At 34.3% G+C, this 26,233-nt stretch overlaps 2 protein-coding genes across 3 annotated transcripts in view; one reads left to right on the top strand and one right to left on the bottom strand.

Annotated features, from left to right (window-relative positions):
• The first annotated feature begins 99 nt into the window (after positions 1-99).
• On the top strand, positions 100-21,113 carry LOC113236481 (spermine synthase). Of its 2 annotated transcripts, none has more exons than XM_026472570.1 (7): positions 100-484; positions 1,784-1,895; positions 9,038-9,160; positions 13,201-13,287; positions 15,277-15,434; positions 19,957-20,148; positions 20,438-21,113. In XM_026472570.1, exons 1-7 carry the CDS (start codon positions 203-205, stop codon positions 20,603-20,605), a joined length of 1,122 nt encoding a protein of 373 aa, XP_026328355.1. In that variant the 5' UTR covers positions 100-202; the 3' UTR covers positions 20,606-21,113. The 2 variants fall into 2 exon arrangements, with proteins under 2 accessions (XP_026328355.1, XP_026328356.1); XM_026472571.1 differs by lacking the exon at positions 1,784-1,895 and adding an exon at positions 2,672-2,780 and having other exon boundaries at positions 101-484.
• Positions 21,114-23,131: 2,018 nt separating this feature from the next.
• Positions 23,132-26,233, bottom strand: part of LOC113236622 (charged multivesicular body protein 1b) — a 5,172-nt gene continuing 2,070 nt past the window's right edge. Inside the window, exons 3-4 of the mRNA XM_026472783.1 lie at positions 25,871-26,091; positions 23,132-25,019 (exon numbers count right to left, since the gene is read on the bottom strand). Of these exons, the coding sequence (XP_026328568.1) occupies positions 24,896-25,019; positions 25,871-26,091 (345 nt within the window). The 3' untranslated portion in view covers positions 23,132-24,895. The remainder of the gene's footprint in view (positions 25,020-25,870; positions 26,092-26,233) is intronic.

Genomic DNA, 26,233 nt, shown 5'->3' with positions numbered 1-26,233 from the left:
ATGTATAAACCCTGTGTATCCCCAAATGTATATCCGAACACGTAGTAATTTTCAAGGGCAACACAATTCATGAAATGTCAAATCAATTTGTTTCTCTGAAAGAAAACCGCAGAACGAATCCATTCATTTCCCTCCTCCGTTTTTCCCGGTCCCGTCCAGATTTTCCATAAAACAAAAGTACAATAATTGTTCAAATCGCAAAATGTCGGTCCAAACGTTACTTTTAGATTTCTCTTTAGATCCCGCCCGGTTGGGTGACGAGAACGGCCAAAAAACTGTTTTCAATCAACTGGAAACGGTGCTGAAAGATTATATTCCGAACCTTATATTAGCCGCCGAAATTAAAGTTGATGGCGGTTCGTTGAAGCTGTTGACTGGAAAAAAGGGGTCCACTGTGGCTGTAAGACTGTTCGACCGAGGCCTTGTTACGGTGAACATCGAATATTATAAGGAAGATTCCGAAGAACCTTTAATAAACTTCAAGGTGAGAATACCGCAATATAATATAACCTATTTCAGTTCATGACGCGCGCAGGCGTTTATCTTGATTAAATATAGCGCTTCCAACTGGCATCTAATAAGAGCGTCATTATTTGTGTTTACTGTTATATTAGACAACTGTTGACTGATTTTAAATTAATATGATAACTACTTTGTATGATTTTGCTATTTTATTTAGTACCTAGTCCCAATTTAAACTACAAAAATTCTAAATAATACAAGTTTATACAAAGTTCTTTCAAATGTTCCATACAGTACAGGTAATAGAAAACCAAGTATATTTTAAAATGTTTTTATTTTGTCTACCTACAACTTTCTGTACTTTCAAACTTTGTCTCAAACTAAACGGATTTGGAATACTAATTTATAAATAAATGTTCATTAATTACCTACATAATATTATGTATATATTAATAACAAATTAGTACCTAATGGAATATGAATTTTCCTGGTGATTTATGTGATGGTTATGATAAAATTACATAAAGTAGGTGTACTTCTTTCTGTGCTAATATTGCCAGACAGCATTAACATCCCAATAACTTGAATACTGCAAGGTCTTTAGTTCTGCTTTTGATAAAGGAATGATGCATTAAGTTTAAATATCTTTTCTGCAACTAATTTCGTAATTATAATAAAAATTGTTTTAATGATTTTTTAAGTAATTCTGGTAATAATATAACAAACCATAAAATATCACTTCCATTGTAGATTTAATTGAAAACACTGTTAAAAATTATAACCGTTGAACTATAATCATTCAGCATTTATAATTTTTAATAGTGTCTTAATTTCAATTGATATGCATGACCACACCAAAACACGTAAATACTAATTTATTTATGGCAAACATAATAATTTAAACATTTTATTAATTTTGTTCTATTGATATGGATTACTGTCTTTGTTTATCATGTCTAATATTTTGATTGAAGAACTTGTATTGAACTTGTTACCATGGTCATGAAATATATTTTTTTTTAAATTAACAATGTCAAGAAATAACTTTGTGTTGCCATGCATAAGTACCTTATCAAATATTAACATAAAAAAAATATTTTAGAGAATGATTTACCAATTATAAAGAAACTTGTAGATCAGTAAACAACTTAAATATGTAACAAAGATCAGTTTGCTTGATTCTCTAATTTTATAATATTGCAAATAATTTTAAAAACAAAGAAGTCATTTCTTTTGTGTGGACATACTTTTCTTAAAAATCATTCTCTAAAATAACTGCTCATAGCTACATGGAGGTTGAGCGTAACATTTATTTTTCTAGTGTTCTAAACTACTGGAAAGTTCAATCAAAAAATTCATGGATTGCGAAAGATTCAAAATGTTGCCATCCATAAAACGCGGATATAAATACGATGTATACTTAACTAGTTCAGGTTAGACCAAATTCTACTCTTTAATCAATCTTTGTTTTGTCCTTTTTTTATCCCCAAAATTTTCCCTCCTTTAACCAAATGTTGGGTGTTGAGACCTTTACAACATTGGCTACATATTTTTTGGTTATATCCTCTTTTTAATATTGGCTGACACTAAATATTTGCTTCAGAAGATTTTTTTTCTTTTTTTTTATTCAGCTTCAAAATATAGATTATACTATTGTTGGTAATATATTTAATTATTATTTTACACTTTACACCTATTTGCATAGAACTCTTTTTTTATTAAAATATTTTGTAGCTATGTATTATAGCTATTTAACTTCGTAGCTATACAACTTTATTAATATGACATAATTTCAAGTCTGTCACTTCATTTTTTTTTTTCATTTAGATTTTATGTAGTTACCGTTTTTGTACCTATATTATTCTTAGTAGTTAATTCAATTGAACAATCATTATTTTAACAACACCAATGTCTATTATACTTGGCACAAAATTATATTTCAAATATTACTTATAAACAAAAATGTTAGTAATTCAATGTAAAGCTTTCACTGTACATAAGAAGCATGTTTGATGTACCCCATCCAAAAGAATCCTCTCAGTGTAAACTAACTTCTAACAAAAGAATCTTCCAGTATCTGTGAAGACGCTCAACCTTACATTACCCTTATAAAATTTAAACCCCCCAGTATCAATCACTGCATGTTAGTCCACCCGCATTTCAATTTGTTTGGTTTTTTTCCGTTTTTTATCGATAATTTTTTCAATAGTCGGCGAGAGTATTGGAAAACCAGCTGAAAAAATACATGACTGTCATAAAATCTCAAGCTTATCCTCCTCTCAAAAGATGCCTGTTCGGCAGGTACTATCCCACCTCAGGTAAGACATTTTAATTTCAACATCGGTGTAGTACGCGCCTATTTCAGACGTACGATTCTAGCCTACTACTAATATCAGTAAATACACAAACACATGCAAACTCACATTTGCACACACACACACACACACACACACACACACACACACACACACACACATACGCACACACACACACACACACACACACAAACAAACGTACCCCACACACCTCTCTCTCTTTCTCACATACATACACACCATGCGCGCGCACTCAAAATTTTATAAATATAGTACGTTTCGACTATCTTAAGATATCTATAGATAATCGTATATATCGTTATCTATAATCGATAAGACACCGGAGTCCGTATTAATAGATTAGATATCCACTTTCTCACCCATTACAATTTATTTTTATAAATACATTGTTCAAAATGATGTTTGGAGTTGGTATACAATTTTTTATTACATATTCTATTACTTTTAAATATTATTTTGTGTTTATGTATTTATCAATAATAAATGTAAATTCATCAAAATAACAAGACAATACAATAATACTAAACTAACATTAAATTGCCTGATCATATTTCAGTTTGCGAACTTGTTTATGGGCAGGCGTGCCGTGTATGGGACACAAATTTCTTGACACAAATAAACGTGATAACTTTATCTTTATTATGGGAGGTTTATTTTTTACTGCTTTTTTAAGCCTAAAATTATCTGGTGTCACACTAGGAAAATCCCGGTGTTATGATGTTCATACAGATCATTTCGTTTCGTGTCCTTCACAGATCGATACGGTACTTGGTACTTGTACTTGGTGTAACGGGCTGGTGTCCGTGTGATCGATACGGTTCTTATTTTTTCCCAGATCCCAGATATTACTGAATTAAAGAGACTAAAAGGCTGAATTAGTTCAGTTGGGATTGCTCCCTTTAAGACCACACTGGCAAAAGTCTACCAGATACCCCATTTTGTTTATTTTTCATCGACTTTAAAAAAAGGAGGAGGTTCTCAATTCGTCTGTATCGTTTTTGTGCGTATATTACGCGATATATCCGACATTTGTGAAGCTTTCGACGATATTTTTTACGTTGAAAACATTGACTTACAATTATATGGACGTCGGGTCCGCGCTAAAAAGTGTCCGAACTTATAGGGCGTTAAAATCGTATACAGAGCGTCATTCACGCTTTAGTCTTCGTTTGTTCGACTGACAGCGAAGCAAGCAAAATTAGACAGTACTGCGATGACATTACAATTTAAATTCAACGTTTTAGCTTTTTCATATTCCTTTACATGTCACTACGTTTAAATAGGTCGACTTGGGGCATTTTTTTCGTGGTTTTTGTATTAGACCCGTCGTCCATTTATTTGTAAGTCAATGGTTGAAAAGATTTAAAGAAAATATTCTACCTAAGCGCGTTTGCACATTGCATCCGATTCGTATTCTCTAGATTGTATACAAATCTAGAAAATTCTGACCCACTTCGAATGTCGCTCGTGCACTAAGTCGTATTTGAATCCGAGAAAATACAAAATCGCTTCTACACCTAGAGATTATTTTATAATATTTTAGAAACAGTAGAGCTCCTTGTGAAAGAGTTCGTCTTCGAGATTTCTGCCACCAAGCAGTAATGTCAGCATTACTATGTTCCGGTTTTGAAGGGTAAGGGTGCTGGTGAAATTGCAGGCACATAGGACATGTCAACGTACGTCTCAAGGTTGACGGGCGCAGTGGCAGTGCCCCTCAGATCTTTGCGATTTAAAGTTCTGAGTGGCACTGCAACTGTTATGGACAGGCGTGTAGCTCACCATCAGGCGCACGACTTGTACGTCCCGTCACTTGACATTATGATCCCAGTGACATTTCGGTCCGTCATGATCAAACATCCCTCCGAAACAGTTACTGTCAAATAAGTAATATTCGGCCAAATTAAAAAACAATATGAAATATGAAGCTTGTTTCGCATCATGCGTCATTTAATTTAGTCGAGTATACGCCTGAGACGAATCGGACGTAGGGCGCAAACGTTCTTATTGCGGCAAATTAGAAGATGAATCCGGTTTCTTGAATTTCACCCACTTAGGCCCAATTTATACTACGTATGCTCAAGAATGCTCACGCATTCCGCGGAAGATTTTGGCTCGTATCTAGTTTCTACGTTACACAATTAAACATAAAGTTAAATACGAGTATGCTATGTATGAATATCGTTACAATAATTCGCTTCCATTCCGTTCCGTCGCAACATAAATTGAGCCTAAACGTTAACAGATGTCAATAAAACTTGGCAAACATATGTAATTCCAAAGAAAATAACGTGTTATGGTTACTTATACTGATCTGTTGATGGAAATGGCATACAGATGAGAGGAACTCTTCTTTAAAGTGTTTGGGCACTTATGATTCGATTTGACGAGAACTTCCATATGCGTTTGAGTTATCGTTGAGGAGACCGCAGTAACGAACACAACGGAAGCAGATAAACTTTTGAGGTCTGTTTAAAAAAAGTAACATTTTGGTCGTGAGTTGCCGTTTTTCAGAAAAACCGGGCCAATTTACAGAAAGCTTTAATGTCGTAGTCTGGTGGAAACCAAATACAGATTGACTTTATCAATTATTCACAATACACAAATTAAAATGCGTCTTTTTGCACCGATGCAAACGCGATGCAGGCAGTCGCTAACCGTTACCTTTACACGCGCGCGCGCGGCGCGCGCGCGCGATTTCAAACAGGCAGCGATGCAAACACGATGCCAGCGCGCGACTGCATTGCTATACTTGGGATTTATGGGCGTTTGCATCGATGCTATCGCCTATAAATCGCAAGTGTAGCGATGCGATCGCGAGATTCACAAACACGCGTTTGCATCGCTGCTAAATTTCGCCGCGTGTAACCACTCTTAATGTGGAGAAACAATTTACTAACAGTAACAGTTTCCATCTTTAAAATATTTTAAAATTTTGTCTAAGAATTGGCGCGTATCTACGGTAATCGAGACACATCCGTTTATATTTTTAGTAAAGCTTTTGTAATAACATTAGCACCGTGCATTGCCTTTTTTTTCTACACAGTGTACTACATAGACTACATAGTTTTATATGTAATTTTTTTAAACATTGTTTGACGTAGTATTAAGTGTATAAAGTTGCATGTCAAAGCGTACATTCCTGTGCTTTAATATTTATCTGTATTAATTTAAAAAATAATGTTAAATTTACTCCCTTTAGTTCCTTTGACAGTCATTTCGAAGGTATACTGAGCAAAAATGATTTATGCATTTAACATTTGCGGGTTACAAGTAATCAAACTACACTTACTTAAATATGGAATTTAAAAAAATGTGATTGATCTTTGTAAACAGATCTTTATTCACGTTTACCATTTGTAAACAACTTGCTGGAAGCTCTTATTAATAGGGAAATAAACGCCAAATGTTTCTTACACCAGAGTTTAAAATTGGCAATACACTGTACACATAGTGGATAATACAATATGGATATTTCTACGAAATGAAGTTAATTATTATAATACTTCCTTCTGAAGTAAAAGGTAAAAAACCTAAACAAAATAGGTTCTTTTTTATTTATATTGTTAAGTATAATATTTACTCTAAATCCACTAATAAAACAAATAGGTACAATAGTATAATCCCTGGATTTCAGAAGGAAGTCTCATTCACTCTGTGTCTATTATGGCTCGAGGTTTAAGTAAATATATTCCAATTGTTCCTAAAACTGCTGATTCTCAAGGGAACCACTATCAAAGGAACTACCTACAGACAACAGTCAATTACGCCTGAATTGCCCTTTTGCCTACTAAACCAGTTTAAAAAAGGTTTTCTAAAGTTTTAGCTGTACATTTTAAATTTCTGTCAATATGGTATCACATCTTTCTTATCATATCGTTAGCATTCGATACCGAAAGTTGTAGCGTACGTACCATTAATTACACCCGTAGAATTATCATCGGTCTGTTCTTTGAAGAGAACCTATTTCGACATCTAAAGATCTCAATAAATTGTACTATACGTTCCGAATATGTGATATTATGATGGTGTTGGCGCTGGAAGTCAATACAAACTTAAAAAATATTTAGGGATTTGTGAAACATTTTTCCACAAATCCTCACTACGCTGCGTACGCAGTGGTGAGGTATGGAAAGAGTTTGAACAAGCCCCGCTGGTAGACTTTCCATGGTGGGGATATTGGTGGAATAAACCATCTTACTCTTCGTTGCACCGCTTTTGATGTCGTGACAACCGATAATTGAAAAGCCTTTAAAAACTAATATAAGTTTTAAGCATGTTTGCGAATTTATACGTGTGGCTAAAACCTTGGAAAATTTTATATAAACAACAATGTCCTAAAACCTTAAAACCGTATTATGTGTACTATGGGCCATAGCTAAAGCTGTAGAAACTCTTTTTTTTTTGTTGAAGCCTGTACTGTAATTCAAGTTGAAAACTTAAATAGCCATTTGTGTAATTTGGCTAGGTGTACATATAGTTTGTGCCAAATAGCATGACAATAGCGATCAGTCACCCCTTCCTACCACTGTATACGTCATAATGTGAAAACGATACTCTCCAATGTTCCTACGTGTGAAAGTATTATCGTTAGCATATCGTGGTAGAGGTCACTTTGACTTACAGATGACAGTTGTAAACATTTAAATAGTTTGATAGCAAGGAATTTGCCCTTCATTTTAAAAAAAATACATAAATATACATAATAAAAAACGTAATATTATAAAAATATTGTGCAAGGTTGTCACTTTCAGAATCCGATTCGAGAGAGTCACTGTCGCTTACATTTATCATAAATTAGTCTACTGTTTTATCGATATTGTGGTCAACACGACGAATATTGATAGACGGCTTTTACTGGATTTACCGGTAGATGGTCCTGCCACTGATAATCACTGATTCAATGTTTTGTTCTTCGTTTCATTTAACTACAAATAAGTACCTATACTGTGAATAAAAGGTCGACAAAACAAAAACAAATTAATAAAACAAAGCAACACCTAAAGTAACAAAACAAAATACCAAAATACGTGAATATTTCCGAAATTCGATCAAATGCAAGCGTACACCCACACGGAATACGGTTTAATAGATGTAAACGAAAATGGGCGAAAGGTTGTGCGCACCTGACGTGAAAAGCGAGTAAAAACAAACAGGGATAACTTCGAATTGGGTTTTTTTAGACGCCTGTGGTATTTTTTATACATGGAAATTGAAGTATTTTATATTTTTGAAATTATAAAGCTAAAGACACTGTATTTATAGTTATTATGAACTGAAAATTAAATATCAGTTTTATTAAAATCTAGTATATTATGCTGACGTAATATAACATTTATTACTTTTATACCATATTTTATATTATCACAATAATAATAAATATAATTAATCTTAATTACAATACTGCCGTCCACTAACTAAAACGCGGCTAAGTGACAAATGGTCAAATATTCATTTCAAATAGCAAAAGTTGGAGCACAAAATTATCTTTTAAAAACAGTTAAAATTAGTGTTCGACTTATCGGTACTTACCCTAACGACGCATAGCTCAAATATCAATAAACAATTTCAATTTTCTGAAACTGGGTTTAGGTTTTTTATGATACCTCACAAAAATGTTTGAAATTGAATGTTTACAACATTCAAATTCACTTACCCATATGCCTCAGTTTCATTTAATTTTTAAGTTACATCATTGACTTTTATTATGTTAATCACGCGACGCCAAAATTGCGACAGTTTTGTAGGGAATCGGCGATCGGTCGCTGCGAATTGTGTTTTTGGGATGAAAGTCGGTTGAATGATCGCTATTGCCATGCTATTTGGCACAAACCATATTATCCCATCGTAAATTTCCAAAAAGTGATAAGTATTAATTAGTTATGGCTTACATAGCCAGCTTTAACTTTCTGTGAAACCGACTGAAATGACGATTTAATGGGCAATTGCTGTTTGTATTTACGTTGATACATTAATTTGTAAATACGAGTCTCAAGTGGTATGGTTACGATCTAGTACGGTTCAGTCATTATTATTATTTTTCGTGTACAAAGTTATATTCTACAAATATTATGATTAAAGTGTCGGCTTTTGTTAAAATAAATATTTATTGAATTGTAGTACTTTTTTGAATACATATTAATAAACTTGACTGTACCAAATAAGTATCCAATAACCATGACTTTTCCAAAGGTGGTACTTATGTAGAACGACGTCTGTTGACACTGCAATTGTGGTTCCAGACGAGCGACTTTTGGAGTACGACATCGACGGCGTGCTATTCGACGAGCAGTCCCCCTTCCAGCGCGTCCAGATCGTGCACTCAAAGACGCTCGGCAATATGCTAGTGCTCGATGACTTGCAGAGTAAGAACACCCATACTTTTGTATCCTAAGTAATGGATCAAATGATCACCCATATTTATAGTCGTCACAATGTACATTTATTTCTCTCGTGAGTGGTTGTCTAGGTATGTGTGTGTCCGTGGCACCCGCGACACAGGGTTTTCCCTAGTGCGGAGCTGTGTTGAGTGTGTGCGTTATTATTAAAAATAAAAAATTGATTAATGAAAAAGTCTGCAGACAATTATGTCTCTTATAATGTGTAAATAAAGTCGCTTTAATTACGATTTTAGTCGTCACAAAATAATGGCACCTTTTGACACTTGTCATCGTAACGTAAATAGGAATGTGAACTAAACATATCGGTAGCTATATGAAGTATTCTCCAGAGGAATCGATTTAATATTTTATGAGTCTACGATTGTTTATCATATTTTTCGGCTCATTGGTCTTCAGTTTTAGACAGAACAATTAACATAATAAAGTTTTAATATAAACAATAAGTGTGTTAAATAATCACAATGACAGTCTGTAGTTAAATAACAAAATTCTGAAGTAAAACAAAAAACTTCATAGTTTAACTTTGTACTCACCTTCATCGGAAGATGAGCCAAAACCATCAGTTGAGCAAGTATCACTTGTATGTATAATTATTTGATTTTCAATCATATTATACCAATGTTAACATCTTTCTCACAATCAAATTCGAATGCGTTGCGTTAGTTTGATGATGTTTTTGAGTAAAATGGAATTGTCTCGGTAAAATTCCGCGATTAATTGATTACAACACCATATTTATAATATAGTGTTGTAACCACAGACATATCGACGCCGCAAGTACAGCAATTTGTATGAAAACCGAGCGTGCTACATTTTATGTATCCACCACGACGTCACAAGAACCATTTAGTGATGGGAAACCTCCTTCCGCGCTAAATCGATTGATTGAACGGAATGCACGTATTCCATTCAATTAATCGATTCAAGTATTCGTTGATTACAGGTAGTCGTGAAATATTAATATAGTAGAAAAATACCAAAACAAGATAGTATAACTGTCCTTTATTACAAGTTGTTTTAAAAAAAAATTGATTAAGTACTTAAAAATTTAAACTTCAAATATTAAAATTATTGTCCTTGAAATAAAATAAGCTTATTATATAACCGTCATTTTGTAATAGAAGATCTTATCGATTGACTTAAATAATGAAAACGCACGTCAGTATATGAACTTGCAACTGCCTTAATTGAATTTACTAGATGGTTTTCCGCCGGTGATTGATCAAATTGGTGAATGGCAAGACAACTGAAAATGTTACTGCTGACAAAATATCGTAAAATCTTACTAATCAGAAAAGGTTTACTTAATGTCGGCCTCGTGTAAAGTTTTTGTGATTTAGTCATGATTTCTCGGATTTCTATCTCTGCTACTCTGCATATTGGGATAGCATCTTGGTAGGATAAACTAGACCACCTTCGACCTTAAAAGCAACGAACTCATACGTATACCAACTCCAGGTTTTTGTAAAGACAGCGCACTGTTACATTCTTCGCATTTTATATTTTTTGTATTACTCGTACTACATATCCGACGATGCATGTAATTATTTGCTCACTATATTCGGACATTCGAGGCAACGTGCTGCAAAAATTATCGAAATTACAGATACTACCGATAACAGATACTACAAAACCGAAAATAAAAACGAAACGTTACTAAACGTTGTAACAAAAGAGTTATAGAATATTTTTATAATATTGCTACGGTCATAATAATTTTCGTCCTTTTGTTTTCAAAATCGATCAGAATCGAGAGTGTTGCCTAACGTATACATCACTAAATGTTAAATTTGGCCAAAAGAATGTACAAGCGGCCGTACCACGAAACTGAATGCATTATACAAAAGTTCGTTCGTTCGATATTCATGGCGTATTAACAAAGGATCACAAATATATCGCACCAAGTAAAAGCCGCAATGTATTACAAATCATATGAGGCACTGGGTTGCATATTTGTTTTCTCGAAATTCATACAAAACCAAAATAATTGTTTTTAAAATAAATTATGCATCTTCTGATTACAAAATAACTTACCCGTAGAAGGAAACGTCCCTGTTTACACGTTTACCCACAGTTATGGTGTTTTTACAGTTTATAATGGCAGAATTATGCATTTTTCGCGTTTTCGACTGGTGTTTATCTACGATAACGGTCGAGCGCGTTCTGAAGTGTAGCAGCGGCAAGTAAGTGAATTTCACTTACTTTGGGTACGCGAAGCACGTACACTTGCTGCGACTATCTAGATAATATCTGTAATTGTAACCTATTAATCGCGGAAAAGAAAAATATTTCGTTGTTGTTGAGTATGTGCGTTATATTTCGTATTTCTTTGACTGATTTTTTCTCTCTATCTCCACCTTCGTAATCTTATTTCCAAATTTCCTTTTTATGTTATAAGTTTCCTCGTTTTAAAGACAAAAGTCAAAAACCTTGGTATGTGGCTGAAACGTTGAAACCGCGAAAATCCAACAGAACAAAAAGCCAAAATAAAAAAAATACTATGTACGTCATTTGTTACAGCTATTTTTGTTGCATATCTACAATATTTAGTCGATAAAATTACAAGATTGGAGGATGTACGTTATATTTTTCTGTGTCTAATGGAGCAATAACCGTTTTTGACATAATTCTATTTATGCCATTCTTCCATGAGGGATGCGATATGTCAGTTTGTCATAAAAATGTTTAACCATGTGCTCGTTTTAAATAATCTTAAGTTCAATATTTTTGTCTCAAATTGCGTATTAACACGTGTCTCCCACAGGGGTAAGCAGAGACCATGGAAACTGCTAGAAAGTGCCTTCGCCTCCTCCACTCTCATCATCCTCATACATGCTCGTTTATTCTTGATACTTTTAACCCGGTACTTCTAGTATTACATCTCGGCATACATTTTCAAATAAACTTCTATAGTTGTAACGCTGTCATTTCAACGTTGCTTGCGGTGACGCGCCGCTTCTACGCACGGTGTTGCATTTCGTTCTGATTTATATGTCGTACAACATTTGGATTTATATACGCAACGTCACAACACAACGTCATGGCAACGTATCGTGCGACATCGCTCTTATAGCACAAATGACGCAAGTGAACGAAACGCGTGAACCACGTTTAGACGATTGAGATCTACTCTATTGGGAGAAAAGCTGAACTAATGGCTTACACAAAATAATATCGATTGTCGTACAAAATATAGAGCGGGATCGGTTTTAACAGTATGCTTTTAAAGGATCAACCCTGAACGGCCCCCGTGATGAACATTTGGGCAAAAAATACAGTTTTATTGATTTTTTTTCCAGTTTATGTAATGTTCCAATTAGCTAGTATTTCACAGTGGGTATGGCGGGAAAATTATTCCCGAATGTCCCATCAGGAGAATTTCTATAGTATATATAATCCCTTTGAAGTATTAAGACGCAGCACTAAAAATAAAGAAAATGTAGAAAAAAAAGTTTTGGCAAGGCCTAAACTAGCAGCTAAGATTATTTCAATAATTTTTTTGAGAATTGAAAAATTGCCAAGTTCTTTAAAACTAAAAAAAATCCTTGCCAAGCAAGTGACGCTGATTTTACCGGAAGACACAAACGAAACTTGTCCATAGTTCTTGTAGTCCACTAGTTCACAAAAAATATAGTAGAAAAGAAATTTCTGTTAACTTTCATAATGGTCACATTTATTACAATTTCAATATAATCTCCGTAGATTTCAGTCACCGCGCAATAAATGATAATAAATAATGTGCCAAACACATTACCCTTAAATTAGGTGTGGACACAGTTCCTGGTATCAAACTAGGGAATTCCCTGTATTATGAGTGCCAGAGAAACGGAATTCACTCCTGGGCGCTTACCAGAACACCCAGACCAGAACCAATTTAGAAAAGCTCATCCACCTCTCTCCCAACCTCCACATCCAACGCCCACAATGCAAACCCAGGGTTTGCAGGTCGTCTAAAATCAATATGGTAACGAAGCCTGAAATATGTATTAATATGTCTTTTGCAGATATTTCAGAGGCTGATTTAGTATATACGGAGACTCTAATGAAGAGAGGCAAGGAGAACTACGAGGGGAAGGAAATCGTTATTCTGGGTGAGTGATTGATTAATGGACACATTTAGGCCGGCAACATACTACGCCGACGAACCGCCACGGCTTCTCGACTCGGAACTAGCGGACGAAATGCCCCGATGCCTTTGAAACATTTTGTTTCCATTCGTCTTGTTATTTTGTATTTCATTTGTCAGTCAATTATTTGTACGTTAATTGTAACAATATCAATAATGCAAACAGGGTTAGAAGTCGTAACGGTACATTCGGTTTTAACCAATTTACATGTACGACTGAATGCATTAAACAAAAGTACGAGATCAGAAGCATTATTTCAGGAAGATATTTATTAATATAAAACGATAAGTGCAAATCCTTTATCTTTATCGAAGAAACTCCGCCGCGGTTTGTTCGCTCGACGTGTACGAGGCCTTATTATCGTATATGCCCAATTGGAACTCTATCAGTTGGGAATAAAGCAGCGATTTGAACGTATGACCTTAACAAGGAATTTCATAACGATTTATCTAATGATGTCAAAGTTTAGTACTTTTATGTGGCTATTGATATAATTTATTACAACTATTACATTTTTAACCTTGCGTATCAGTCGCGTATTTATGCTGAGTGCTGCTTTGGTCTATTAGACACCTTTTCTTTTTTAATAATAATAATGAAATAAGTACTTATTTGACCTCCATCTTACCTAATGGAAAATGACGATGAGGTCGATGACCAGCACGTGCACACATAAATAATGCCTATTCACTCTCGCCTTGAAAAGGCCCCAGGGAATAAGTCTGCTGGCAGGGAACTTCACTCCATAGCTTAGGAACTATATCGTGAAATTCCCTCGCTCACTCTTCGTGATATATCCTGTGAAATACCGATAAGCATATTATGCAAGTTTACGGCGGTGCTCAAGGCTTTGCAGGTTCACTTCTACTAAATCCGAGTCACCCTTAAGCCTCTTGCTACGCTTTTCAACTGAACAGGACCAGTATTTAACAGATCCATACAGTAGGTAGCAGCAGCACTTTTTGCTTTCACTTTCCTAATCCATACTGCAAAGGAATGAAACAGTACGGCATCGGTTTTTATTTATTTTATGCTAATCTAACCGAATGAGACTGCTGTGTTCAAACTCAGTCTAAGCAGCACTTGCTTGTGTCGGCGTCGTGCCCAGACACCTGCACGAGGGAAGATCTCAACGCGGCCACAGATAGCGCAATCAAGATGGCAACATAACACTGAAAGTCAATATAACCCTAAAATAAGAGAAGCATCAACAATATAAGAAGATTTAAGATTTGGTCTGAGGCAGTACCACCGCTTTACCTATTAAGCAGCAATTAAGAACATTACTGCGTTTCGGTTTTGAAGGGTAAGGGTGCTGGTGAAATTACATGCACGCGGGACTTGTCAACTTATGTCTCAGGGTGACGGGTACAGTGGCAGTGCCCCTAAGATCTTTGCGATTAAAAGCTCTGAGTGGCACTGCAACTGTTATGGACAAGCGTGTCGCTTACCACCAGGTGCGCGACTTGTTTATTTATTTATTATGTTAGGCACATAAGCATCATAATATTCGGCAATTAACAAAAATTAGGACTGATACGTATGACAATTACAGACGTACACAACATTCGCGATCCTTATCCAAATTAGTCCCACCGACAAGCGAACCCAGGATCTCCTCATCCAGCGCCCAGAGCGCAGACTGTTGGGCCCTTGGTCCGGCTCGAATGACCAGAATGTGGGCGAGACGCTTGCCTAAGTAGGTTTAGAAAGAGAGGCGAAAGAATTAAGATTCCTTTGGGATTATTGGGAACGTATATTTTAGCGATTTTTATGACAACTAAATATCAAAACATAACATCAAAACTGTAACAAATTCAAAAGGAATAAAAGCTATAAAATGTGTCAAAAAGATATGCTCGCGCAAGAAGTCGATAATACTCTTGAGGTTTTAGTTACAAACTGATCGCAGCAAGGATTTAAATTTCATAAAGTGTATTTGCAATTAAAAAGGCGGCGGTGACGGTGCCCTCCTCTATGAATTGCTCAAGGAGAAGCCAAAGTTCGTGTGGATGCTGGAAATCGACGAGACCGTGATGAACGCTTGCAACAAACATCTGCGATCCATCTGCGGGGATGTCCTTGAACAGCGGAAAGGGCATAACTATGAGGTAATATTTCCCCTTAAATGTCCTTGCTCCGATATTATTTAAAAAAAACGGATGAATACTGTAAGCATATTGTATAAGAGGTTGGTTTCAACAACAGAGTGTAGTACAGCAATCCAAATATCTGTGACCTTCGACTCCCCACTTCGCCTAGCGTCACCCCACCCTCGCTCTATCATTACCGTTGCCACAACAACTTCTGTAACAAAAACAGCATTCGATCGATTCTCGGATTGTTATGTTCCTATTTAAAACATATATTGATAACTATTGTATTATATTACTGACATATTTTTGAGCTTGTCGTCCGACAGATATTTTGGTCCTGTTGTGTATAAAGAATTGGCCTCTTACAGATCACATCTTCAGAACAACTTAAGTATTCTTTGTTTCCGTTCGTCTTGAATTTTATATATTTCAAAAAGTACAGAAATATATTGCAATATAGTTTTATAAACCTCTTAAGAAAATCTATTACCACTATAAACAATATTTTGCCGTTTTCACAAAAGAAATATTTCACAAAAAAAAATACTTTGAAATAAATAAATACTTGCATTTTACATAAGGAATCGCATTTTCCTATAATTAAATCATTTTCTGTAAAAATTCCAGATAATTGGTTTTCACTGTAAAACGACGGTTTATAGGTTAAATAATCATTGAAGGATATACGACCAAAAAGAAAATAGTATTAATTTGTTTAAAAGATGGAATACAACTAGAAAACAAAAATTACTAACTAAATAGTTTCGAAGTCCAGTATTACTTGCGTGTTGAAATAAGATAATATATCACTTAGATCTTTAGATGCTACTCTGTATTCATAGACTATGAATCGGCATCATAAAATAATACAGTCTCAAATAACTAAGACTTAAACTACATTGATTAATAACATTAATAACGATTTTGAACCATAGCTGGCAACTTGAACAATAAGTAAACAATAAGTGATCATTTATGTACTCGAGTGATATTTAGTTGTTACGGTAGAGAACCTTCAAGAGGACCTTCCTGAATGCCTGAATATAATACCAGATTCGTTATAGATCATCGCATAAACGGAGACGCCTGTCACTATACCGGTAATTAGTTTCTTTTTCATCACTCGACTAAGTCAGTACGGTATATTTTACTTCGTTTTTGAGAGTTAGGTGTACAGTAAGACTATAGTAATCCATAAATATATTAATAAACAGTTTATGTAAGCTGTATAATTGTAACGATTTATATAAGGTGTATAATTGCAACAGTGTTTGTGGGCTGTATAATTATGGCAGTTTACGTAAGCTGTATTTTTGTAACATTTTATATACGCTTCATAAGTTGTAATAATTTATGTAAGCTGTATAATATTGCCTCTATTGACAGGTGGTCTTGTAATTCTAATTATACTTGTAACGAGGGTTGTACGTGATATAAAATGTGTGTAATGATATCTAGTGATTCTTACATAAACCCAATGTATTACAGAATAACACATTGTGTCTCTTTCAATCAACATCATCCGTTGTAGTTTGTCACTAAAGCAACAGTTTAAACGTAAACTAAGTAAAAATTTTGTCAATCTATAGATGAATTATTTCGTCTCGTTCCAAGACTTTGTTTAATTAAGGTATTAATTTGCGCTCGATTCTTTTTTTGTTTTGTGATTGATAAACTTATGATTAAAGAATACTTTCTTTCTTTATAAATCCATTTTGATGTTTTATTGTATTGTATAATACGTAGGTATTCGCTATATTTGCTCTTTGAGACAGACAATTGGTTACGTCAGTTACATGATAGCTTACTATTACATTAACAAGTTAAAAGTTAAAGTTAAAGTTAAAAGTTAACAAGAAGTATATGTACGTGTTTGCGCCCATATATGGTACTTGCAATGCGTTTTATTCTGTCACGATTGAAGTGAGCCTCAGTTTCCATATAAAATCAACGAGCAGGTTCCTTTTCTTCCCAATTGCGAAATTAATTATGTACTTATTAGTGCAAATAATATAACGTAGCACATGATTATAAGTTTAATAGGCCAATGTTGTTTAAGATACCTACGTAAATATCAGTAAATTATAATTATTACACAACATCACATACTTTCAAAGTAAGTAATTAAAGCACTTGTATTATGGAAATCGGAAACAATGACGGTACCATGAACAGCCAGGCCCGACATAGTATAGAAAAGTTAGTTTTCTACACTAACCCGGCCGGGATCGAACCAGGGACCTCAGAGATGGCGACACCATGAAAACCGGTGTGCAAACATCAGTTTTTATGGTGTCGCCCTCGACCACAGAGGCCGTCAAAAAGTATTTTCATTTATATCTAAGGCTTTATGAAGCGTAAAGGCTCATAGCACCTGTACCACGTATATACCGCGACGTAGGACATATACAGTGGTGGACACATAATTAAAGACACTTAGAGAATATTATTTTTTCAAAGTTTACTTATCCTATATTTTTTTATTATAATGCAATAGGAGCTTGCAATATTATTTAAATTATTCTAACGGGTATCGTGAAATGTTTGAAATGAAATAAAGAGAACGAAGATGTCGTATTTTAAATTTTTATTAAGTTTCTTTAATTACACCGTTATAAACTAATACAAAAGCTTGGCCAACTAATTAAAGACACAAATCATGTAACTGCAAAAAAAATATTACAAATGTTAAAACGAATTTGAGTATAAAATTAGTTTCAGATGTATAATAAGAAAATAAAAGCACGTTGTTAATATTTTGTCGCATGTCCTTTAGCAGCAATGACGGCCCGACACCGCCTCGGCATAGAAGCAATCAAATTATTGCAAGTTTCAATCGAAATCTGTTCCCATGCCTCTTTAAATGCCGTGTATAGTTGATGCACGTTACTTGTACGTTTTTTTGCAACCATTTTCTTCACACGGGACCACAAGTTTTCGATCGGGTTAATGTCAGGACTATACGGTGGCCAATCCAAAACTGTTACTGATTGGCTTCTAAGAAATTCTTTGACCACTGCTGAAGTGTGTTTGGGATCATTATCATGTTGAAAAGTCCATATCACCGGCAAATGATCCTCGGCATAAGGTAACATGGTGTTTTCTAAAATATTTTTATATTGAAATTTATCCATGTTACCTTCTATTTTTTTAATAGCTCCCACACCGTGACCAGAAAAACATCCCCAAACTTTGATATTACCCCCTCCATGTTTAACAGTTTTTTTTGTGTATTTTGGATCCATTTCTTTTTTTGAAGGACGCCTCACGTAAACTTTTCCATCAGAGTTAACCATATTTATTTTAGTTTCGTCAGAAAAAAAGCACATTTTTCCACTGTCGCTCTGTCCAATGTGCATATTTTTTGGCAGACAGCAATCTGGTTTTGATGTTTTCTTTCTTCAAAAGGGGTACCTTCCGAGAAATTCTTCCAAACAAGTTTGCCTCACATAATCGCCTTCTCACCGTTCTTGTAGACACTCCTCTAGATTCCTCTGCACCAAATACTTCCAAGCGAATGACTTCTGATCCTTTGAAAGGGTCTTTTTTAGCCAACAATTCTATTCTTGTGTCTTCTCGCTGGGTTGTTTTTCGCGGTCTAGGTTTCCTAGGCACATTTTCCGTAGTGTTAAATTTCTTAAAATATATAGCTAGCGTTCATTACCATATCTTTCGAGCATCGCAAGTGTTCTGCAATTTTCCTATATGACCACCCTTTTTCATAAAAAATCAGAATTATCTTCCTTGTGGAAGGATCGCAACTTTTGCTTTTTCCCATAATATTTCAATTTAAATTTCACAATAAACTTAGAGCACGGCTAAAACTGAGTGAGATTTTGCGTACCACGAAAATTCGCTCAATATTAGAAAAAATCAGTGCTCTTTTTTTTTTTTATTTCAAGTTTAGAACACGAAATACGCACTGTCTTTAATTAGATGGCCAGCAGCTAATGTATCGAAAAAGTTTGAATGATATTTGAAACAGGATCTATGTAAACTCTTTTTAGTTAAACTTTGATACTGTTCTCATTTTAAAAAATATATGATGTCAGTGTATGTAAAATGACTATTAAAATGGAATTGATACCTATCTTGGGTCTCTAAATATCATTTAATTTGTTGTATGTGGTCAACATCAAGGGTGTCTTTAATTATGTGACCACCACTATATATTACATATAAAGTATATTGACTTAAGTAACCCGTCGATTTATAACCCGTCACGTGTCCTAGAGTGAGATAGAGACATACGGTGTCCCTAATGATTTTAGTGCAGTAGCGTCTTAGAGCTACACGGCGTCTCTAACGCGCAGCAATCCATCCATATTTTTTTTTTTATAAATTTTTGTAATTTTCGTTTTATAAAAATCGTTAAGGACACCTGTAAGAAGAAGTCATTATACGTTACTGAGACTGCATCAAAACCACGGAAAGTACAGTAATCTGTTCTGCGAGAATAGATTAAACAATAAAATACGGTTACCTACTTTCAAGTTTCACCTATAGTGAAGTGCCTAATTAAGCGTCATTTTTCCAGATAATCGTTGAAGATTGCATGCTGACCGTAAATAAGTTCATCAAAGAAGGCAAGAAGGTAGACTACATATTCGGCGACCTGACAGACATTCCCATTTCGGAATCAGCCTGCGGCGAGCTATGGGAATTTATGATCACTATTCTGCAGGCCAGCTTCAAGATTCTCAAACAAAATGGGAAATTTATGACACATGTAAGTTTCAAGTTATCTTTCGAATAACATGATCATAGTCTATGATATATATAATATCTTGTCTCTGTTTCGAATAGAGCAATGAATTACTATTATATTGTCTTTTTAAAATATATATTTCTGGTACAAGGGAATGGACGCAGTGACAGTGCCCCTAAGATCTTCGCATTTAAAAGCTCTGAGTGGCACTGCAACTGTTATGGATGGGCGTGTCGTTTACGCACGACTTGTTCGTTCCGTCGCTTGATATTATAAAAAATAAAAAGTCAAGCTTTATTTCACATTGCAGGGCAATGGCGCCACGTCCCCTGAGTCCCTAGAATTGTACGAACAGGAACTGACCAAGCTGAAACCACCGGTCAAATTTTCCAAAAGTCGGGCTTTCGTGCCCTCTTTCCTCGAGGACTGGATCTTCTATCAGATATCCTTCAAAACCACCGACAACGGGGACGCCTAACACTCTACCAAAGATTATAGTTCCTTTTTCATCACTCTACTAAGTCAATACGCCATATTTTACCTAGCTATTAAGTCTACGGCTAACCTTAAGTATTACACAGTTTATGTAAGCTGTATATTTGGAACAGTTTATAGAGGCTATACAATTATAACAGTTTATGTAAGATGTGTAATTGTAACATATTACGTAAGCTGTATAATTGTAACATTTTACGTAAGCTGTGTAATTATAACATTTTGTATAAGCTGTATAATTGTAACAGTTTACGTAAGCTGTATAATAATGTTTTTATTGACAAGGTGGCCTTGTAATTCGAATCTATGGGTGCATTGTACGCGATACAAATCGCGTGTAAAAATATATTGTGATTTTTACATAAACCCAATGTATTGTAGGATAACACGGTTGAATTTAGACTGTAAGGAAAAATGTAGTCACACTACAGATGTATTATTTGATCTAATTCAAAGATCGGACCTCAAAATGTCGGTATTAATTTGTGCTTGTTCCTTTCATTGTTTTGTGATTAATAAAACTTATGATTATAGGAAACTTTCTTTCATTGCATATTCATTTTGGCGTTACTGGTAAAGCATTTTTTTTTTACTCTTACTATTCTCGATGAATTTTATTATAGGTTTTGTTTAACCTTTGAAACGAACGTTTATGTTACAATATTACAGGATCGCATACAATTTTCGATAGGTTAGTGACAAGTAAATTCTTGTTTTCGTCCATATATCGACCCCTCACACGAAAAGTATCGTATGTCAAAATTGCCAAGTTTACAGGGGAGCCTTTTAAAGTTCTGAATTCGCTGAAATAAGCATAACACGTGACTTTAGATTTCTCAATTTTATTCGGCAAATCTCGTTACACGCGTTGAGTATCATAAAATCCTAGATATCGGTTAGATGATCACTCTATGTGAGTAACAAGCTTTGCCGAATGAAACGGAGAACTTTAAAACACTCCCCTGTAAACTTGGCAATTTCGACATACGATACTTTACGTAGGAGGCGTCGATATGGTGCTTGCAAAGCGTTCTATTTTGTCACGATGTATGTAGAGTGTGCGTGTAACTCTGCACAACCCGACATAAAGTATCTAGATTTGTTAACGACTCGGTAACATAATACCACGGAAGAATGAAAAGATTTGTGGTCTGTGCTTAATACAGTGTAGCACAGTTTCCATATAAAAACGAGAGTGTACTCTTTCTTCCCCCAACTAATTTCGATAATTACAGTGTGTTTATTTACAGCTCAATGTTATTTACGATACGTAAATCCAAAAAGTACACCGCCAATAAGAAGAAAGATACGTAGCTTCATTGATACCTACGGCTTTGTGCAACATAATATACGTATAAAATCTGTATTACGTTACGTACCACTTGTATATCGCTATGCAGCACCGGTACAACGCCGCCTAGCACCGGTATAATGCTAAGTAGCTCGTATAGCCATGTAGCACCTGCATAACGCCCCGTAGCACCTATATAACGCCACGTAACACATGTATAACGCTACGTAGCACCTGTATAACACCACGTAGCACCGGTATAATGCCACGTAGCGCGTGTGTAGCACCTATGTGATGCTACGTACCATTAAGGTTACGGGACAGGATACCATTAAAAATATACAAAGAATTCACAAACTTGGAAATATATGTATAGATCACTACCCTTTAGGTAAATATACTGCTTAGTTAGTTCCAATAATAGCCGGCAGTGAAAATTGTACCTCTCTTACAAACCGTGCTGCGCCGCATTCTATGTGTGAACTTACATTAATAAAACTACACTTATATTACGAAATTATATTAAACATATATTACAGGGAAATCAAAAAATAAACAATGGAATTAAAACTTAAGTAAGTATTTTTTGTTTTAATTAACAAAATTATCATACAAATAACGTTTTGTGAACATTTCACATTACAGTGGAGTTGAACCATATTGTGACAATATTTTATTTTCGTCGTTTACAATGAAAAAATACGTAAGATTCCTCTCTGCAACTTTAGTTACTCTAGCTCATACTCTGAGATACAACTAAAGTTTTTTACTTGAATAAAATACGGGAAATAATAAAAGTTCCGAAAAACAAAATGAAATTGCAGCAACTAATGCCAACTGTAATACTCACTGTGTTAAAATGAGTTAATGAAAAATAAATACAGAATATACTGACAAAATTCACCATATTTAGCAAACAAAAACTTGTTCAAATCGCGAAAAAAACTACTAAACTACTTCCGCAAGAAAAACCAATGTACCAATGAATGTCCTATGCACCCCTCATGGAAAATGGCATAAGTTACGTGAAAAATGTTTATTGATCTATAAGGTACAGAAAAATATAACCCATATTCTCTCCAATTCTTGTAGCTCAATTAGTTTGCATTAATATTAGACATAACTGGTTGATGTCTTTACCACCTCAGTCAACCATAACCATGGGACCCGTAAAGGGCCCGAAACGTTGGTTTGTTTGAAAAACCAAATATACGTGACTTAAATTCGGAAAAATAGTTTAATTTAGTCGCCTTACTGTCTCAAACTCGTATTTTAAAGCACAAAGTTCCTGAAATGCAAAAAATGGATTGTATATACAAATGTTGCAGGCTGTTTTCACATCAGAGTTCCTGCATATTCACACATTGGCTTTTATTCATTTTTAAAGTAATGCATCCAAATTCACACCCTTGATAAGAAATTTAAAATAAATAGAAAGTTTTGCCATCTCCTAAATAATCACTCTTTATAAGATACGAGTTTGAGAAAGTAACGCATCGATTTCCTATGTGTAACAATCACGAAACCTAAGAACTGGATGTGTAGGTTAGTGTAGGTGTAGGTTGTTTTTAAAAGTGATTTACAATAAAATTAGTCTCGATAAAATATAAATAAAGTTGGTAGTCACGTCAGCATTTCATTCGGTTATTTCTGTATTTTTGTTTACGCAAAAGTTTTCAGTAGCTTAGTAAATAACGCAGTAATATTTATATTTTGTATAAGCTAATTTTTTATTTACTTTTCGGAACTTTTATTAATACCCATAAAATTGTTTCTCTCCAAGTGTAAAAAATTCACTGTGAAATTTTAAATTACCCGAGAAAATTGAAATTGGTGCCTATAAAAATGCATACACCCTGAAGAAGTTCAACGCATGACTGTCTAAAAGTTACTTATATTCAGTTCAAAATAATTGGACCGCAATATGTAGCTTGTTTTTCAAAATGTAAATTGCTAATTGAAATATTTTATGCTTTTAATAAAGAATTGTATTTAAAATTAAACTGTTTGTATTTGCATACTCTAATCATTATAAATATGCGTGTAGATTTAGCATTATTTAGTTTCATTTAATGGAACCATGTTCCAATTATATTTATACGTAAACAGGTGTCTTACTCTCCACAACATATTTTTTTATTTTATATTAACAACAAACATTAAAGAACTTACTTTACACGACAATACATATGTGACTTAAAAATACAAGGACCAAAATGTCTAAGCATTTACCCCGTTTTAAACTACTTGCAAATAGTATGGTGACCCCCAGACATTGGACACGTAAAATAATTCATATTTCTATCAATTAAAAGTTTACATGAGATATCATTTGTGTGTCTTACTTTTGTACCAAAAATAATCACAAGACAAAATGGTGTTAAAGAACATTAGTTTCTTGCAATACTACGAACACACAATCGTCGTAACGTTTTATACCCGACCGAAACGATTTTATTGCGAAATCTACAGAGTCGACGAATTTCCTTCGAAGATGTGGTAATTTTTTTTTTTTTTCAAACATTATTAAAGTGTATGCTTTAAAAAACATCATACTTTGACAATAATATTGTATTCATCTGTTTCACTGTGACTAATAGAGGCTGAAGCAGTGGCTTCCTCCCTCTCAAAAACCAAAAATCACTCAAACAATTTAATTATAGTCTGGCGACTGATTGTAAACAATAATAATCAATAAAAAGAAATCTGTATTACTATTTATACTAATGATGATCATAATTATCCTATCACATAGTATTGTAAATTGGAACGTAGGTAAAATAAATAATGTGCCAAAATAAGCCAAATAGTAGGCGCAGGCGAGAGTAAAGACGTCGCAGTGATTATCAAGTCTATAATGCTCAATAGATAAATTAGAAAAATTACATTTAAAAGCAACAGTATCTCATGTAAACAAACAACTTATAGATCTATTACATCAATACAATCCTGTACAATATATATATATATGTTAACTTATTGTTACTCCGCTTGTCTTAATCTCGCCAATCGCTGGGTTAATTCGTCTTGTTCTTGAGAGACCACTGTTGCAGTTCCGATCGAAGTGCTGGGTACACCGGACGGTAGCTCCATGTTTAGTTCCAACCTGAAATTATAATTAAAAGAAATATTACGATACATTACTACATAATTCTAAATAGGAAGCTATTAAGCTTTGTTTTAAAACAAGAACATAAAAAATTTCAATCGCACATGATGAAGTTCGAAATATATTGTTTTGGTAATGACAGGCACAGGACAGGGAGAACTGGAAGTCTCTGGAGGAGGCCTGTGTCGAAAGAAAAGCTTATGTATGATGTGGAGGTAATTTAATTATAGTAAAATTTATAATCAATTATTAATCTTGAAACTGTTTATCTTAAATATTAATTTTTAATTGGAAATTTATGTTCGTTATTTTTATTTTTAGTATTAATTTACGAATGGTTTTTTTTTTATTAATGAATTGTATTGTAATATTTGAGAAATGTTTCAGCAATAAAGGCTATTTATAAATAAGAAATTCGAAAAAACTTTTGGGACAAGGACAAAACACAGAAAAAAAATTACATCTAAATGAACTAATTTTATCTTGAAAAACTTTTTTTAACAAAAGTGAGTGAACATTTCACGTCCATCTCACCTGACGGAAAGTGACGATGACGCATGCACACCTAACACAAATAATATCTATTCACTCTCGCCTTGAAGAGGCCCAAGTTATAGGGTTTAGGGAATTTTTTCTGCAAGGAATTCCATTTCATAGCAAACTATTTCTTATTTATTTATTATATATAATTTAACTTACCGAATTACGTGACTTAATTATTGAGGATGTAATATGTCCTACTATGTGAGTTGAGTCATATCTCTTAGTTGTAATTATGAACTCACTCAACTAGGCGACAAAGTGGTCGCCCTGACTGAATATGGTCGAATATAATATGAAAGACATACCCAGCCTCATCTGCAACTTGCTGCAATAAGTTATCCACATCTCCTTGAGGCACTGTGGTGGTGGTGGTCTGCGACATTGCATTCTCCATATACGACGACTGCACATCCAAATCTTCAAACTGACTTTCAAACTTGTCCATTAGAGTGGATATCTTTTCGAGATTCATTGACTTCATTGCTGCATCCATTGCTTTTACAACACCAGCCATTGAATTAGTTACCTGTGGATTTAAGAGTGTTTTAAAGAAATATGAGTAATTAAAATCAACATTATCATCGATTTGTCATAGATGGCGCTACGGCTAAAAAGTTGTTGAAAACCAAATACAAAGATCCAAACAACACATTGAAAAATTCGTTCCG

This window comes from Hyposmocoma kahamanoa, unplaced genomic scaffold, assembly GCF_003589595.1.
Source record: "Hyposmocoma kahamanoa isolate Upper Pololo Valley unplaced genomic scaffold, ASM358959v1 92, whole genome shotgun sequence".
Taxonomy (NCBI): domain Eukaryota; kingdom Metazoa; phylum Arthropoda; class Insecta; order Lepidoptera; family Cosmopterigidae; genus Hyposmocoma; species Hyposmocoma kahamanoa.
The sequence above is the reverse complement of the archived record's forward strand: the minus strand, read 5'-3'. Positions and strand labels throughout refer to the sequence as shown.